The sequence below is a fragment of the Anser cygnoides genome, chromosome Z (genome assembly GCF_040182565.1).
Source record: "Anser cygnoides isolate HZ-2024a breed goose chromosome Z, Taihu_goose_T2T_genome, whole genome shotgun sequence".
Lineage (NCBI taxonomy): Eukaryota > Metazoa > Chordata > Aves > Anseriformes > Anatidae > Anser > Anser cygnoides.
In genome coordinates, this window is record NC_089912.1 from 28,830,037 (window position 1) to 28,847,971 (window position 17,935).

At 40.8% G+C, this 17,935-nt stretch overlaps 1 protein-coding gene across 1 annotated transcript in view; it reads left to right on the forward strand.

Annotated features, from left to right (window-relative positions):
- Positions 1–14,333, forward strand: part of CAMK4 (calcium/calmodulin dependent protein kinase IV) — a 157,093-nt gene extending 142,760 nt beyond the window's left edge. Inside the window, exons 8-12 of the mRNA XM_066987845.1 lie at positions 894–968; positions 4,946–5,021; positions 9,877–10,003; positions 10,921–11,073; positions 12,652–14,333. Coding sequence (XP_066843946.1) covers positions 894–968; positions 4,946–5,021; positions 9,877–10,003; positions 10,921–11,073; positions 12,652–12,816 — 596 coding nt within the window. The 3' untranslated portion in view covers positions 12,817–14,333. The remainder of the gene's footprint in view (positions 1–893; positions 969–4,945; positions 5,022–9,876; positions 10,004–10,920; positions 11,074–12,651) is intronic.
- The last annotated feature ends 3,602 nt before the right edge of the window (positions 14,334–17,935 follow it).

Genomic DNA, 17,935 nt, shown 5'->3' on the forward strand with positions numbered 1-17,935 from the left:
GTGTTAAGCTGGAAAAGGACTGATATGTACATGCTAAAAGAAAAACAACAAAAGCCCTGAGCCTCCTGCTCTCTTCTTCTGAAAGAAACAGAGCTCTGCCATGCACCCAGCAGGTGATACTCCAAGTGTGCAGTGCTCCTGAACTGCAATCAGTTTAGAAATACCGCCTCGTGCTGCCTTGCCAGGGAGCATGTGAGCATGCAAGGAGTGAAAGTGTTGCCATGTTCATCGTGCCTTTCTTCATCATGGGTTTCAAGGATCCAGATTTCCAAGAACTATTTGCAAGCACTTTCGTACACATTTCTATGAAAGTCTTGCATCTCATGATGATAGTATCCTGATTTACATTCTGTCCTCATTCTTATCTTTCCTGGAAAAGCTCTAATAATATGATAGTTTAATGCAGCCTTGGTGTGATGGCCAGAGTGGTGTGAGGGCTTCTGTAGCATTCACCCAAAGAAGAGGAGCACTACTAGAGATGTCCTCACCTCCATTCTCAGCTCACCTTCCCTCTTCTTCCCCAGATGCCAGGCTGTGCCCAACATTGCTACCATACCAGTGAGTGGCAAATTAGATAAAATTGAAGTGAGACAAAGGTACAGCTTTTTGAAATGCATTTCTGTATCACTGATTGTACGCCCTCAGGCATCTCATTGCATTGGCTGTATGCAATCTTCGGGATAAACAAGTTAAATTTGGGTCAGTCAGGAGCCAAGAAAACCCATTTGTACAGACAAATTTTACTTCCAGATTGCACTCTGGGTAGATTCCTTAAATTGACCCTCATCTCTGGAAATGACAGTACTGTTCATTTAACTACATATACAATGTGAGAAAAGTGATTTTACAAGGGAATGAAAATGTTAACATTTGTAAAAAAAAAATCTTAACAGCTGATTTTGGACTTTCCAAGATTGTGGAAGATCAGGTGACCATGAAGACAGTTTGTGGAACTCCAGGGTACTGTGGTACGTTGCTTTGTTATTTACATGATGCTGGATTTAATGTGAGGATGTTACATTTTTTCTTTCCAGCCTGCCTTCAAAGGAGAGGTATTCATATTGTCCAGCTTAATCAAATCCACTAAGCGTAATAAAAACATGTTTTGGTGCAAGTCCATTATTTGCATGGGAATAAGTCCAACCATCATAAAAATACTGAAATTACTGAAATAATACTGGAGAGGCATCAGCAGAAATTTGGGGTATGGAAGGCTTAATGGAAAACTCTAAAAATGTATAGACAATTACAAATATTTGAATATTAATTATGGTGAATTTATCTTAAAATAATACTTTTTTTAACACAAAGGAAATCAAAATTATTTTTTATAGCATGCTCGTAATTTAACCCCCTGAATCCAAAGCATTTAAGTGAACACATGGTTTTAAATGCACGCTTTACTTAGAGTATTCTGGTCCATGCTGGATTGGGACTGATATAACAGAGGACTACAGGTGTAGTATCAGTGCTAAAAGGAGCCTTGCAGACTGTCCAGCAGCTTTCAGCAGTGCATCCTGTGCACCCTGCTGGGCTCCCAGTTCAGCATCCTTATGCACAGCTGCACTTGTGGTGGAGAAGAGAGCAGAAGCTTGCCTGGACTCTTGGGGCCAACACATGCAGCAGAATTGGATCCTGCACTGCCAGAACATGCAAAAGAAGGAGGCCCCATGTAAAAGAGGATTGCAGCTGCCTCTGCAGTCTGCTCACCCTTCACTGCAAGGCACTTCTGCGTGCGGAAAGAAGCTGATGGCCAAGGAAGTTGGTGATCTTGTTTACCCCAGGGCAAGCTTGCTAGGCTTGCCATGGTGGATGCTCACCCCCAGAAGCCAACGTAATCTTGTGCAGAAATATATTTCTGCTGTTCTTTATGCACTTTTGGCCCTGAACAGGCTCATACAAGAGGTTGCAACTTCCTAACAGTGTGCTGGGCTTTAAGCATCTCAGGTAGTATTGGACCGAGCTGAGCCAAGCCACGTGGAAACTAGAGATTTGACATTTGCCTTTTTAACTGTAGAAGGAAAGAGAACATGGGAGAAGACCATAAGATTATTGAGCTTGTAGCCCAGCTGATAGTGCAGTTCAGGTGACATGTCCATTAGCTTGTATGTCTTTCTCTGTCAAGCACACACAGGTGCCAAGAATGATTTGGAGTAGCACTGGGTTCCTATCTGCTTCATAACACTGTACTTTGAATATTAACTATTAATGGTCTTGTCTTCTCTCATGGCTGTTATACTACAAATGCCATAAAATTATAGATAACATTTAGTCCTTTTTATGCCTATCTTTATATACTATTAAAAAATTATGATAAGGCTTTTTCACACATAAGAGCCCTCAGAGTAGTGATGGTTTGGTGTGAGGGTTGAGGCTGAAAGGCTGTGTTGAGGAGTGGTGAAAGGTGCTTCGTGCCTGCAGACATGGACCTGCAATCGCTGCTTCATGACCTGAGTTAACCGACCCTGCAGAATTCCTGGTGTTTGGAAGATAGTAATAAAGCATTGCTTTCCACAAATGGAGGAAACCCAGGTGTGATACTGTTGAAATGCCAAATTAAACTATGAATAATTGGTAGCCACAGGCTGCCAACTTCCACATCCTGCCCACCCTACTATCAACAGCTTCTCCAGGAAGGACACAGCAAGGAAAACATACTGTTGGAGTGTGGATACTTTGGCATCAAGACTTCACAGTCCATAGTCCCTGCAACAAGCAAGGGGATGCAGAAGACTGAAAGAAAGATGATGGTCACAAAGAACTTGTTGAGAACTTAACTTGTCTTTTGAATGAACTTAACAGGAAGGGCATAGGTGATTGCTTGCAGTAGCACAGGAAAACAAGCCAACACAGGGCTGTGATTCATCATCAGTCTGTTACAGCCAACATCTAAACTAACAACAATACATCATTGCAATCCATTTGCATCACTGCAATCCATTTGCCAAAAGCAAACTTTTGGAAGTTTGGAAAAAATCATACAGCTGCGTAATCACAGTCTAGACATCAAGGCAGACCTGGATGGGTGGGTGGGTGGATGGATGGATGGATGGATGGATGGATGGATGGATGGGGGGGGGGGGGTGCTGTTGGTCTCTTTGTGGCCATTTTACAGTGGAAAGAGGAGGAAAGCAAAAAAAAAGGGCTGAAAGCTTCTTCTGCCCTTATCCGAAGCAAGAAGACATCCCAAAAATGTTGTTTGCTTTAGAGGAAATATATCAGCCATCAAAAAGAAAAACTGTCCTGTCGAGTTCATAGCACAACATCTGGCATTAGCAAATATGACAGAGGGAACACTGAGTGACACCTCTTTTCTTGGACCATCTGCATGTCTTTCTCTAAGGTCATTGTCTGCCTTGCCTCTAAGCTGTTCTGTTAGCTACAGGTTGCTCTGAGTTCAGACCAGTTGGGATCTGGTATCCCTCCTCAAAAACTCACCTGCTCACCACCTGACCTGAAAAAAGAATGAAGAGGCAGGGAAAGTCCGTGCTCAGACTGCCAAGCATTTGGCCAGCTCCAAGGTGTGAAAGTACTATATGGCAAAACTTGGCTACTAATATCCTTTGCCTCCCATATTAATGACTTGTAAAAATGCTTCGTATGTTCCTAGTATGATAGATCTTTCAGGTAGGTTGAAGAAGTCTGAGCCAGCTGCCTGGAGGCCCTTAGGGAGTCATGTGTGCTCCGACTAATGTCTTGCTCTGTGGAACCTCATTCCACAGGGATGTTGCAGCACACAGATATAATGTTTGCTGTCAATAAGACCTGCAGATGCTTGGAAGGATGGCTCAGCAGTATCATTTTGATTATTTTTTCCAACACTAGTTGGCTATGTCTTTTCTGTGGCCAAAAGGTAAGGGAGGGAAGAGTCTTGGTTCCCCCAGCGTCGAGTGCTGGCAATTACACTTCCTATGTGGATCTCCTCTGACATTCACATCCTGCCACCACAGGCATATAGCCCATGGAGGTGGGCCCAGGTCAGAGACCTCTCTGGAGGCTGCTTAGAGCTGAGAGCCTGGGGGCACGAGGTGCTCAGGGTGGGCAGATCACAGTTTGAGTGTGCAGAAGTGCACATTTTGGTCACACATGGCAGCAGCAGCAGCTACTGTCTGCAGGGTGAGCCAGGCTGCTCAGCTTTCCTCAAGGTGTGACTGTCAAGCTACTCAGACAAAGGTTGACTCAACCATTTTAGAGCTAGAGTCCACCAAAACCATTCCTTTCCACCTTCTCTGCCCTGCAGGAGGAGTAGTTGCCTGAACTGGTCTTGTCTTTCCTCAGGGAGCTAAGAAGCTTGGAGCTACGAAAAGACCCATTTCTGAGGCAGTAATACCTGCAGTCCCTCAGCTGCAGACAGAGGGATGCAGTCCTCAATTTCCTTGTAATGCAGTCGAGTTTACAAACCAAATTAAAGCGTGGGACTACAGTTAAGAAAAATAAAAATGAAGGACTGGGGAAGGAAGGGGCAGGCTGTGGCAGGAATAAAGGAAAATCGGATGTGGTCAGAATGGTGGTTTCAAATAAAGTATGTCTACAATGTTACACATCAGCATTAGATATATTCATACAATTAAAATACCAAAAATAAAGCCCCAATAAACTACCAAGTAAACCAAATACCAAAATAAGAATACCATCTCCTTTGCCACATTGGACTTCCAGTGCTGGTGTGGCTATCCCTTTTACTTGTGCAAATCTAACCTAAAAAGCCATCTGACACCAAAGTTCCCCTGTCACATTGCACTTTATTCTGTCCACACTTGGACATCTCTTCTGTTGCTTTACACTCAGTGGAGGGTATTACTTGACTAATTAAGGGCTCAAAGAAGCCCTTAACCTAACTGTTTCAAAGATTCCTGTGAGCGTGCACACAGTTTATGTCAACTTTTTTAACTGTTATTTCTGCATTCAAGTTTCATCTTACTGACAAGACTTTTATCATCTGCAGCACCAGAGATACTACGAGGATGTGCCTATGGCCCTGAAGTGGACATGTGGTCTCTGGGGATTATCACCTACATTCTGTAAGTGCAGGCAGTGCCATGGGGTGATATGCAGCTGGTTCCTTTGGTTTAAAATACAGCAACTGCATTTTTTTATGGCATTATATATGGGATGTGCTGTCAGAAAACAAACAGATGCTGAACTTGAGTTGTGATGTTCCTAATGTTGTTTAAGGAAGTCAAAAGCTAAAGGAGCATGGCAAAATACACAGGTGATGTATTTGATGAATATAATACTTCATCATGAATAGCAGCAAGGTCTGTGCAGAGTCATGCTGTTAATGTGAATGAACTGCAGTGAATGAACAGAATGAACGGATGCTGAAAGCAAAGGAAAAAAAATACAAATGTCAGTAAGTGTTGTACATTTTTTCCTCTTTCACAGAAACTATGAAATGTACCATTATTCTAAGTAACTTCTCAACTACAGACTGGGCAAAGAGAAGCTAAGGTGCATGCAGTAGTTTTGCAGTGCCTCTAAATATTGCCAAAGACACGTTCCTCTGTGTTAGCCACATACGCTGCAGCAGCTTTTGGATGCAGCCTCACAGCTGCAGTCTCAGGCTCAGCCCCATCATAACCAGGAGGCAGGGGACAGTCCTGGACCTTGTCTTCAGATCAGTCTGATTGGTTAAATGATTAATGATGAAAAAGATGTGTTCCACCTCTTACAAAATACCCAGAGATTCATCTGACAAAGGGCTGTGAGCAATGCAGGTCATACATAAAGAGATGAAATTTCAACTGCAGACCGAAATTTTCAGAGTTGTGTCTAAAGATAAGCACTTATGGCTGCATTTTAATATGGCTAGTCTTAATTCAGTTGGCAAGCATTGCAATTATTTTATTGCATAAATGGAATCTTTCAAAGGAAGATTTCTGAGAAGTGAAAATTGTGTCCATTTTATTGACACTTCTCTTTATGGCAGAATAAATAACTTCATTTATTCCCTTGCCAACACAGATGCTAAACTGGCTTGTATATGATACTTGTGGAATGCCTTCTGTAGAAAGAAAAATAATTTTGCAGATATACATTAAAAATACAGAAGGTTTTCTATATTTAGACCCATTTCTTTTTCTCCTTGTAGAATTCACTAACTGTCCAGCAAGTACAGTGCATAATACAAATATTTTGTTTCTGTCTTTTGGAAAGACACAATTATATTTTTTTAGGATTTATAGTAAAAGTACTTGTAATGGTATATAAGCGCTCTAATGGAAGCACTAGAAAACATCTTCCGTACATCAGCTTCAAACAATTCATGGCTCTCTTTTTGTGTCCCTTTAAATAATTGGATTCAGTATTCCTATAATACACCAGAAAATACATGCATATAATAATGATGAATTTTGGAGGCCGTGCTTTCCATTCTTGTCATGGTTTTATTGCAGTTGTGTTATCTGCTCCTTTAAAAATGTGAATCTTTGCTTCAATGCATGGTTCAAGTCTGTAGAAGATCACACCTCAAATATTGCCTGCTCTTACACCCAGTGGCCTGATGATAGTGCCAGCTTGGGTACCATCCCACTTACACTTTTATTTCAGCCCATATAGTTCTTTTGTGTAAAAGTCCAAGGCTGAGTTTGGTGGGAGGGTGGACATATGTGCAGGCAATCATTTCTCATCAGTTCTAGTGGCCCACACAAGAGAAATGGAGAGATTTGAGGTTTGCCACAGGGCTGTCACTGAGATGGGAGAGGTGCCTTTTGTTGTCCCTTTACAAGGATATATGAATTAAGGCATAGGCTTTCCTAGCTATTGAGCAATTGATGAATAGCTTTTCTGCTTGAAGTTGAGAGCCTTCTTCAAGCAGAACTTGCTTTCAAGTGTAGTCAAGCACCAACTGAGAACATATAGCAAATTCCTATTTTAATATATGGAATGGTATTTGCTGTGTGCAACCTTTCTAAATCTTACAGTTGTTCAGGACATGCTCCCAGGCCAAGTTAAACCTCTGCACTGGTGTAAACAAGCATGTAAGCTCCTGCTGTGTTTCCTCTTCCTGGTCTTCTCATCCTGCACTACTGAAATCCCATTTGACCTACAGGAAGAAGCCAGACTAAAAAAAAAAAAAAAAAGGTACCAGTCTGTTGTACCTGACCATCTCTTCCATTTAGCCAGTGAATGCAAAGCTTTGCAGGTCGACTTTTCTAATAGGTTAGAAGCTGAGACCAGATCAGCAGGCACATGAACAGTAACTAATTCATTAATCCTGCAGCCTAAAGGACAATGTTGCATGTCCCACCCTCATATTTTAGCAGATGGGATGCAGATGTGTACAATACAAAAATGTCTTGTTGATTATGCCTCCCCTCCCAACAGAACAGATGTAGGAGTTAACTACCACGCTACAGAAGACGTGCATATAAAACTCCATCTTCTCACTAATAGAAACCTGACTTACCAGGTGACTAAAAAACTTTGACACATACTTGACAGAAAAAATTATTCCTGCTGCTAACTGTCATAATTCCAGGGAAGCCACACTTATAGTTTTAATAGCGCAGAGGATCAGTCCTTTTGTATTCTCGCAACAGGTTAGAAATACTACCGTGCATTCAAGATGCAGTTAGCAGTCAACAAATATGTAGGTTTCACCTGTAGTCAAAACTGCATGAATTTCATTAAAGGTATTTTTTACAAATGGATTTAAAAGGGCACAAAACACTGTCTGGTAATGTGTAATTGATTTTGAACCTGTTTACATTGACTTTATTTTGTTGGTAAATGATTTAAAATGAATCAGCATAATGCTATTTTAAATGAGAGCAACCCTGTTGGGTTTTACTGTAGTTTAATTTATCTAATTTGAAAACACACCTATAGTTTTACGGATCTAATGGGACATATAGTGAAAAATCTGTCTGCTGAAATGGAAGTTTTTGGAGTGTGAAAGTGTATCTACAGAAATTGTTAACTGTTAAGACAACAGTAGCTAATAGTAGTGAGTAATGATGAAAATATTTTTAGGTGTAAATAGAGAATCACTTAGAAGTCATCCAGCACAGTGAGAGCAAGCTTTAAGCATGGTCTCACTACATGTAATCAGTTACCTGGTAACCAGAGGCTAATTTTGGCTGAAGCAGTTGTGGCCTAAGGACTCTGCTCAGCAGAGGTGCTCCCTGGGGAAAGATGACCTGGAACAAGCTCAGAAATGGTGCCGAGAGGCAAACCAGAGGGAAGGAGCAGGGTAACCATGACCAGCTCCTACCTACCAAAGTACAGTATTTGTAGGCTGGATCCTTGTATTATGATCCATCTCTGCCAGACTTGGAGATGAATAACGCACCTGGAATGTGCTCACAGGGCAGGATTTTTCCTCTGCAATGGTGCAGTGATGCAGCTGTTCAGGCTGCACATCACTCTCTAAAAAACATTTGTTGCTTGAACATCTGTCTCCTTTTTCAGGAATGTAAGCACACTGACTGGCTTTAAAAATAATAATAATAAATAAATAAAAAGAAGTCAAAATGCAAGGTTACATTTACTAGATTTGTTGTCATCTTGTTATTTTCAGTTTGCTATCATCCTCTTGTTGCTTGTTGCATTTTCTGGAGACAGAGTAGAAGCTAGGCTAGTAGAAGATACAGCTTTTTTGTAGCTCAGATAACTTACTGCTTGAATAAGAAATTCACTTTAAAACATCTGATTATGTGTGCAAACGTGATGAAAGTGCAATGAAGTGCAAAAATGACATTATATAAGTAGAATCACTTCTATTAGTTTGCCTTTCCCAGGGTCAGCAATGTGGATCTGTCAGGATATGTATTATTCTATATATTCATAAATACATTCATTAGTGAGGTTACAAAACTTCCTGATAATACTTAGGTTACCCAGGTAAAGATGAAAGCTGATGATGAAAAGCTGCTAAAGGATGTTGTGTTACCGAGTGCCTAGGTGATACGATGGAAGAACGTACAGTGATGAACATAATCAAAAAAAAGTGCTGACTTGACATAGAAAAGCTTCTAACTTCACAGGAAAATGAAGGCTAACTCTGTTTTCTCAGGGAGCACACAGAGGGATTCTGATAATTGCTCTTTGAACGTCTTAACTCTCTGCTTGTAAACAATCCAAACAACGGGTCTAAGGTCAGGAGTTGTTAGGAAAGAAAGAGAGATTAAAATCAAAAGAGTTCCTCAAAAGTTTTCTAATATGCAAGTCCACAGTGTGCCCCTGCTGAGTAGCATTTGCACCCACTTCAAAAACACTCAGAGCTGGTGAATATCCACAGAAGAGGGCAGGAAAGAGCAAAGGCTTCAGGTTGAGCAATGACTAATTGTCATGATCAGCTGTTTGCAGTTTTCCTCCAGAACAATCACAGGGGTCGCTGAATGAAAGCTCCAGAAGCAGACTGCCACCAAGGCGTGCAGCTGGCCCTAGTGCACCCGTCTGCAAGATGTTGTGGGTGCTGCAACTTTGCAGCGGTTCAAAAAGTGACGGGAAAAGCTCAGGAGGTGAAAGAACCAAGGAAGTCTATTTGGTACAAAGACATCAGTTTCAGTTAAAGAAGTCCGTGAGCCTTGAATCACAGTTTTTCTGCTCCTCCGTAGTTGTCTGATTTTAGCTAGTCAGAGGCTGAAATACTTAATGAATGGTCTGACGTTGTATGGCTGCCCTTGCATTACGTTCCTATATTAATAGTTCCAATTACAGGTATGTGACAATGGAAAATAATCACTTTGATCAGCCTTGACCAGTATTTGTGAGTTATTACAACCACACTTTGGTTTGCTCTGTCATAGAAATTGTGTGCAAAGTTCATGTGCACATCCAGGTCTGTTTTCCGAAGCGGAGTTCAGATCATGACATACCAGGGACCAAGGCCAAGTAATGCATGATGAACTTCTCTCTCTTTTATCCTTGCAGACTCTGTGGCTTTGAACCATTTTATGATGAAAGGGGAGATCAGTACATGTTTAAGAGAATCCTGAACTGTGAATATGACTTTGTGTCCCCCTGGTGGGATGATGTGTCTCTGAATGCCAAGGATTTAGTAAGTAAAACAGAAACGAGAGTGCAATACCTTTGCTAATATATATTTTATTAGTATCACTCCCAATGATAAAGAGAGTGCATTTTGGGGCGGGGTGAGGGGAAGAACAAGTGGTTAATTAATTGCTTATGTGGCTCCTTGCTTTTCTTCTGATCTTTGGTTAATTACAGCGCTGTAAAATATCCCTTGGTAGCCCAGTGCTATAATTTTACAAGGTACTGAGCACTCAAAACAGTGGATATTGCAGTCCATCTGTGAACAAAGCCACAGATTGTTGGTGATGAAAACTGCATTCATCTATGCCTGGCTTTTACTCTTGCTCTTGAGACGTTTCATTGTTCTGTTTTTGCAGGGCATCCACCTTCAGGGGAATGTAGAAACAGACCCTATATCTTGTGCAGTTTTCAAGTCAGAACTTCAGAAGAGGAATATAAAAAAATGATAAAAAGTGATGTGGCATTCCGTGTCCCCTCCCCCCCCCTCCCCCCCCCTTTTTGCTGGCAGCATTCTTCTGTCTATTTAAACACTTTCTCAGTAGATGAGGAGATGTTACTGTTAAGTATGGTTCATTAGTGAAACATAAGGGCTGACATGCTACCTGTGCAGTATTTGTTTATCCAGTAAAATACTGGATGAAGTAAATTGGATCCAGGGGTATGTCTGTAGTGCTGTGTTTCCCGCTCTTGTGTTTGGTGAGTTGCAGTTCTCCTGATCACAACAGCAGAAACAGTGGCATAGGTAGCATTAGTTTCAGAGTGGACTAAGAGAGAAATACTTATACAGTACTTTCCAGTTCATGTTTATACAAGGTTATGCAGTGACTGAATGACACACTTGATTTTTGATGTGACTGCATGGTACAATTCTGCACATGAAATAAGATTAACAGTCTTGTGTATTTTATCTTTGTGATGCAGGTTAAAAAGTTAATTGTTTTAGACCCCAAGAAACGCCTCACAACTCTACAGGCTTTGCAGCACCCATGGGTCACAGGAAAGGCAGCAAATTTTGCACATATGGACAATGCACAAAAGAAACTTCAAGAATTCAATGCCCGGCGTAAACTTAAGGCAAGTCTCTGGACATAGTTTCTGTTTTGGCTATGAAAGTGTGCAGTAAAATCAATAGCTTACAGAGGCCTTGCAGACTTTCCAGAACAATGTCCTTGTGGTGGTATGGAAGCTTTTTATTTAAGATAACTGATGTAGGTGGAAAACTTGAAGATGATTTCATCAATGTCTGCAAACAGACAAATAAAATATGACGTTGACTGAAACCTCTGCACAGACAAAACTGCTGAGAATGTACACAGATTTCCCAAAATCTCTCCCTCCCTTCCTACATACGTGCATGCATACATACATACATGCATGTATATACATCCTGTTTAGTGCTGTTTGCTTCACCCTTGGAGTGCTGACCAGAAAGAACAAAATTCCGAGTACTTTCTTAGCAAGATATACATCCATAAATCTGGAAAGTATTTAGCCTACTGCAGAAGCTTTTGATATGTAAGCTACCTATGGTAGAAATATATAGATATAATATAGAAATATAAATATATAGAGATAATATAGAAATACTTATCAATATGAAACAGGAAGTTAAGCGATCCCGCTGTATGGTCTAAAGCCAGCATTTTCAACACCTTGGGCTGTGATTAGGAGGCCCAAAATATGCATTAGCAAGTACCTCCGAGAACAACTGTGGAATTATTTATCTGGAAATTAAGTGTTGTAAGGCAAGACTGCAGGCAGGACCTGCAGTGAGCATTCCGTTAGATTTTGTGTCACCAAATTGCTGTTTTACAATCTAATCTATTTATCTGCCTTGGTAGGATGCAGGGAAAAAAGTAAGGTGTAAATTGCGGGTGGCTGGGCACCTAACTGATATAATGTCAGGAAACTTCCTTTTTCCCTAGTCCCTTCTTCAGTTGTTCAAGATTTGTGTCTGCTTAGAAGGCTAATTCAGCACAGCAATCATTCCCAAGAGTTACAGTGAAACTGCCTTTGTAGCCCTGGGGAACAAGAGTTAAAAGCATCGTCTGTGAACTTTACAATCTCATGCAAACCCAAATTCACAAAGAAATTACCCTTAATTTTGTTTTTGATCTTTTTTTTTTTTTTTCAGTGTTATTAGGGAACTGTGACAGAGAATCTCTACAGGGCAAAGAAAAAAGTTTTGTCATTTATGAAGTTCTTGGACATGGTAGATATAATTCAGTGATGCTTTGCCCCTGCAGAACCAGCTAAGTGTGTCTATTAACATTGCTCCCTTCCAAAAGATTTCCGTAGCCTTACAACAGGATTGCTGTGCATTCATTGAAGAAGCCGTATAATGTTGTTACACCAAAATGATTTAAGAGCACTGAGCAAAGTCATAAAATTTATTATTTCTGAATGAGCTGTTATATTCCCTGCCCAGGAGGTCACAAAGAACCATGCGCCTTTTTTGCATGTTTTGGTATTGATTCTCTCTATATTCTTACACCTTAGCTCTTCTAAATCTGACTGAGCCTATGCAGATATCTGCATGATGTTACCATGAACAGCAAGCACCATAATGTTCCTCAGCAACTTGATGCTAAGGCTATAATGCTGGCAGACTGTGTCCTTTAAGGAATGCTTGTTTGATCCTCTCTTTCTCAGGCTGCAGTAAAAGCTGTTGTGGCATCGACTCGCCTTGGCAGCGCCAGCAGTCACAGCACTCATGACAGCAACAAGCCCAGTCATAACCCATCTCCTGTCCACGACGGCAAACCTGAAGAGAAACCCACTCAGGAAGCAGAAGCAGCTCCAGAAGAAATGTCTTAGGTCAATGCGCTTCCTTGTTTCAGCTGGGATCTGTCATTTCATACACCAGCTAACTTGTCATTCAGCAAGAGAGATTCGTAAGCTTGGCCTCTCTGGTTCTGCTTTGGGGTGCCAAACGCCCTGGCTGGTGATTCTACCTTCAATGCATGTGACTGCTTATGAAAATAGTAAACTGTTCCATAAGGCATGTCATGGAAACAGTGTTGTTTGCAGTAATACAGGCAGGTGAAAACATGGGAATGAATAACTACCTACCATAATGCGTATACTCCATATACATCTATACAGTGTTTCTAGATGGCTTTTGAAACAAATATTATTTAATTCAGTTTTATGGAAGTAGGTGTCTTCTGTATGTCATGACTTCCTTTGAACTGCTTCCTTCCAGATTCATAGTCCTGCAGTAGACAAAATGGAAGGAAATACCAAACAAATAGCTTTTAAAAATAATGTATGTATGAAATAATGCTTTTTACCTGTAAAGTTAAGATGAAAAAAAAAGTGTTTGGGGATTTATATGCAAGAAACATTCCACTACTTCTGGGAAGAAATTGAAATGTTAGTTCCACTGGGCATGAAAATGTACATTCCTCAAGCTTGTTTTGAGAATGCCTTACTCTGACTTTTCCTGTTTATATACAGCATTTTAATGACAACCAAAATTACTCAGACTTCTGCTATCTCATTCTCTAGTAAACTGTTAGCCAAACGAAATGACAGAAGAATAGGGGATTAGAGTAAATGCAAATTTTTTGAATGCAATTGTATTTACTCATGTATTTCTAAACTGTGCAGCTAGAAAACGTTTTTATAGGGCCTAAGGGAATAATCTGCAATTACACAGGTTTTAAATGCTTGAAGGAAGCTATTCCACAACATGATGATTTTGCTCTGGGGAAACACTCTTATACAAGGTCTGGGAGACAGTAGTGTAGTCTGGCTGCTTCCTAGGTAGTTTAACCTCATGAGTAACCCGTCTCACTCATCAGCACAGTTAGTTCAGATTTTCCCGACAAAGGGCCCCTCCCACAAAATGATCCACCAGCACAGATCTTGCATCCACCTAGAGCTCCTATGTCTGAAGTTACAAGCCATGTGCATGGATCAGCTTGTGAAATTAGGATCAGGCTCTTCAGCTGTCTTGGTCTTTTATTTGAATGTGATTGATAGGAACTGAGAAACTATCAAGAATCAGTATGTATGACTGTTTACACTTCTTTGTTATCATTTTGATAGCATGGGGATTTCATAATGTTATTGATGTATTACAGAAATTACAAAAAGAATCTGATATACAACAATGTCGTTTGTGTTTGTTAAACTTTTTAATGATGATAGTTACCTAAAACCCTTACATGCTCAACATTCCTCTTTTGCTTTGTTTTTATTTTAAGTTAGGCCTTGCTCAACTTGCTTTCAAAAATATATTGGCTACCAAAATAGTCACTGATAAAATATTCAAATATTCAGTAGCTACATTTCCTGATGAAATTAAAATAAAAGGTACAAGGATGTTACTCACATGGTAGGTTTTCTAAATAAAATGTAATTTAGCTTAACACAAGAAGGAAGAGATAAGATACTGTCTTTACAGGTATGGATGCATGCTAATGGATGTACTGTACTTGATATTTTTTCCCATTTCCATTTCTTAAAGTGCTTTGAAATTGTACAAAAAGATTTGCTAATTGAGTGAGGTTGAAATTTAAAGTACCTGCATCCAGCCTTTCCCTAGGTGATGGCACACTTTGAGGCGGTACAGGGCCATCAGCTGGAGAGGCTGGTGAGGGCCAGGCAGCTGTTAAAGCCATGCTGAGGACTCTGCCTGATTTTATTGTTCTCACTGTGAGCAGGGCAACAAGACACGTTTGCAGATTTTCCCTTGGAAAAAAAATTCTGTAGGAATAACCACTTTGGAGAAGGTGATGGGTTCATCCATCTGCCTCACTTTTTACTGTCTTTCTTATCTGCTGCAAAGGGACTGCAGGACTGCAGGACTGCATTTCTCAGCCACAGGTCTCCTCCCTCACTTACAGCCTTGGAGGCATGCAAGTTGGGTCAGTGAGGGGGGGTTAGATTTTTTTAATGTTTCATCCTTCAGTGGGGATAGTTGCTTCTGATCTACAAAAGTCATTGCACACCTATCAGTGCTTGAGCAGAAATATCTTCATCTGAAACATGGTGTGTCTGAGATGAAAAGTAATATAGTCCTAGCTGAGTCTTAAATGTATGTGCTGCTAAATTATACCATGGTGTATCATAACTATGAACCAGCTCCATGCAACTAGAGACCGCTCTGTGAAAGCATGATCTTGGCGGCAGCTCAGTCTTGCACATGAAGGCCCTGGGGCTTAAAATGGTTTTGCTTAATTTGCTTTCATTATGTTCACTTTGAAACAATCTGGTGGATGTCTGTGCTGAAGGAACTACCAATATGTGACTCAGGAAAATAGCATGCCTGGTATGACAATACTGTGCAGAAGGAACAGCAGCACCAGGGTGTATGCACTTAACTGAAGAAGGAAATGTTATGTGCATTGGTTTTGTCTGGAAAATCACACCCCATAATTCAGACTTGGGAGTGCAATGCCAGTGCTGTGCGATATTGTGGATAAAAAATACAAACACACCCTAAAGCTATTGGAGGCAGGCCAGTTCCACATCAGCAGTTATAAACAAGGTAAAAAATTAATAATGTTCTTTTCTGTTGAAACACTAAGCTTCAAATTTTTTAAGTGTTCAGTGTATCAGCAGAGTTCCTCAGGTACAAAAGGGAGAACCTTGCCATCTTCCTGAAATATCTGAACTTAGAAAAACTTTTCCTCTAGATGGAGATTGTGGTATTAGACAATTGAAAGCTAAAATTTGAGAGTTAGACTGAGGAGCTGACAGCTGTTAAACTGACAGTGATTTCCTGCCTTTGCACAAGAAGAGGGTTTTTTACAAGCTCAGAAAGATTCATTCTGAAACGGTAACAGATTTCCTATCCTTTTGAATACTTTGTGATTTTGCTGATGACACGGTAAATTGCACTGCATCAGCCCAGTGCTGGCTTGTTAACTGGAGTTTGTATTTGGCATTGTGCAAGTGTTCTGTAAAGCTGCAGGCACACCATAATCAAACTTTTGAATGCAAAAGACCATAAGAGCAGAAGTTTGATCCAACATGCCCTTCAGAAGATGGGCAGTAACAGTTCAGTTCCTGTGAGTGAGCTGGCTGTCGGGCATGTGAAGTTGAGTGACTGAGCATCCCCTTTGCGAGGACCCGTGTCTTGGTGAATAAAGCAAAGTGCTGTGAAAAGCCATGTGTTGCTAGAGTGGGATGAATATGGCAACCAAAATGTTTTGGGAAGGGTCTTAGGCTAGCAGGAGCAGGCAGTCACAGGCTGGTGGGGGCTGTGGCTCAGCATTTGTTGAGTAAGGATCTGTCTCCTGCCGCTCCTGCTGTCAGTGAGGCATGGATGTGTCTGGAAGTCACAGGGAAGTGAGGACACCTCCACGGTTATCACAGAATCACAGAACCATTTCCAGGTTGGAAAAGACCTCTAAGATCACCTAGTCCAACCTAGCACTGACAAGTCTGCCACTAAACCAAGTTTCTAAATTCTTACATCTACATGTTTCTTGAAGACCTCCAGGGATGTTCCCTGGGCAGCCTGTTCCAATGCTGCACAACTCTTTTAGTAAAGACATTTCTCCAGCAGGGAGAGGGAAGAAGGTGTTAAAAGCTGTCAGTGTCCAACTTAGCGGATGGATAGCAGTATTTGCTAAGCAGCAAGTACAGGAGGACTCTAGAAAATACATACATTTCCAAAAAAATAGTGGCAACTGCCCCTCAGCTCCTACGCACATCCTGGGGCATGCTGTTGGCAGAGTCCTGCCGTGCAGCCCTCTGTTCTTTCAAGAGAATCATGTGGAAATATGGGTGGAGGACTCGCAGCAGATCCTTGCACGGTGCCCTGTGTATCGCCTGCTTCCAGAGGGATGGACACTCACAAATCTCGGCAGTGCTCTGGCTCCTGGCTTGTGCAAACATTATGTATATTTCTTGGCAAATAATTCAGTTTTGTGTGGCTGACTCCACTTGTTGCTGCTCAGGTTACTGGACTGCAGCTTATGTAGGTATGGCATTTAAATAATAAACATACCTTTTGTATACGGGAGCAATGTAGGGATGCTGCTGACCAAGCAGGATGCACAGCTGAACCTAGAGCACAGTGACAGTGATACAAGAAAGTCCTGAAGATACCAAAGGTAATCAAGAGACAGCCCAGAACATCCTTAAAGCTACTTTACAAAACAATAATAGCTCAAAGAATGTCCTTTCCTCCCCTTTAGAGTCATTCTAGTTAGATCATACAACCACAGTGGTGAAAGATAATTCTGCTGTTGTATAAAGAATATTTGTTTCCCAGCTAAGCCCCTACACAATACTGCATTATTGAACAAAAGTCATTAGCCATGTTGGAAAATAAGAACTGTGATAAGAATCTAAGAAGAGAAAAATAGGAATAAAATAAACACCTGGTCTAGTTATCTCTGGAATGTAAGGATATTGGTTCCAGAACATGTATAAATTTCTACTTACAAGACTGTACATTCTCCACATAAGCAAAATTTTGTTTTATGCCTGGGAGTTAAAACTTCTGGCCAGAGTAATTCAATGAATATCAATGGAGGGTCATTACAAAAACAGAGTGTAACCTTTGCAACATGAATCCTCTAACATAAGGATGTAACAGTGTACGTGTATACGATTAAAAATCCTGCAAAACAACAACAATGAAAACCTGCTTTGCATGATCTTCATCCCCTCCAGAGTGGAACAGAGAACAAAAACACAGTCATTGTGGGAACGCATTCAGATCTTGTTGGGATAGGCATAGCACATAAGCAGGAACAGAATGAAATAGTCACAGTGGCCCAATTCTGAATTTATCAATAAAATTAAATTTATAGGTTTATATATATAAATATATACATATGTGTACTCACAACTGTGTAAAGTTGTTGAAAGAGGCAGAGACTGCCGAAGAGTCTTTGAGACCCATGTCTGCATTAGCAGCTGCAGTAACTTTCTAAGTCATCTGCCATCTGTCAGCATTGCTCAGCTGGAACTG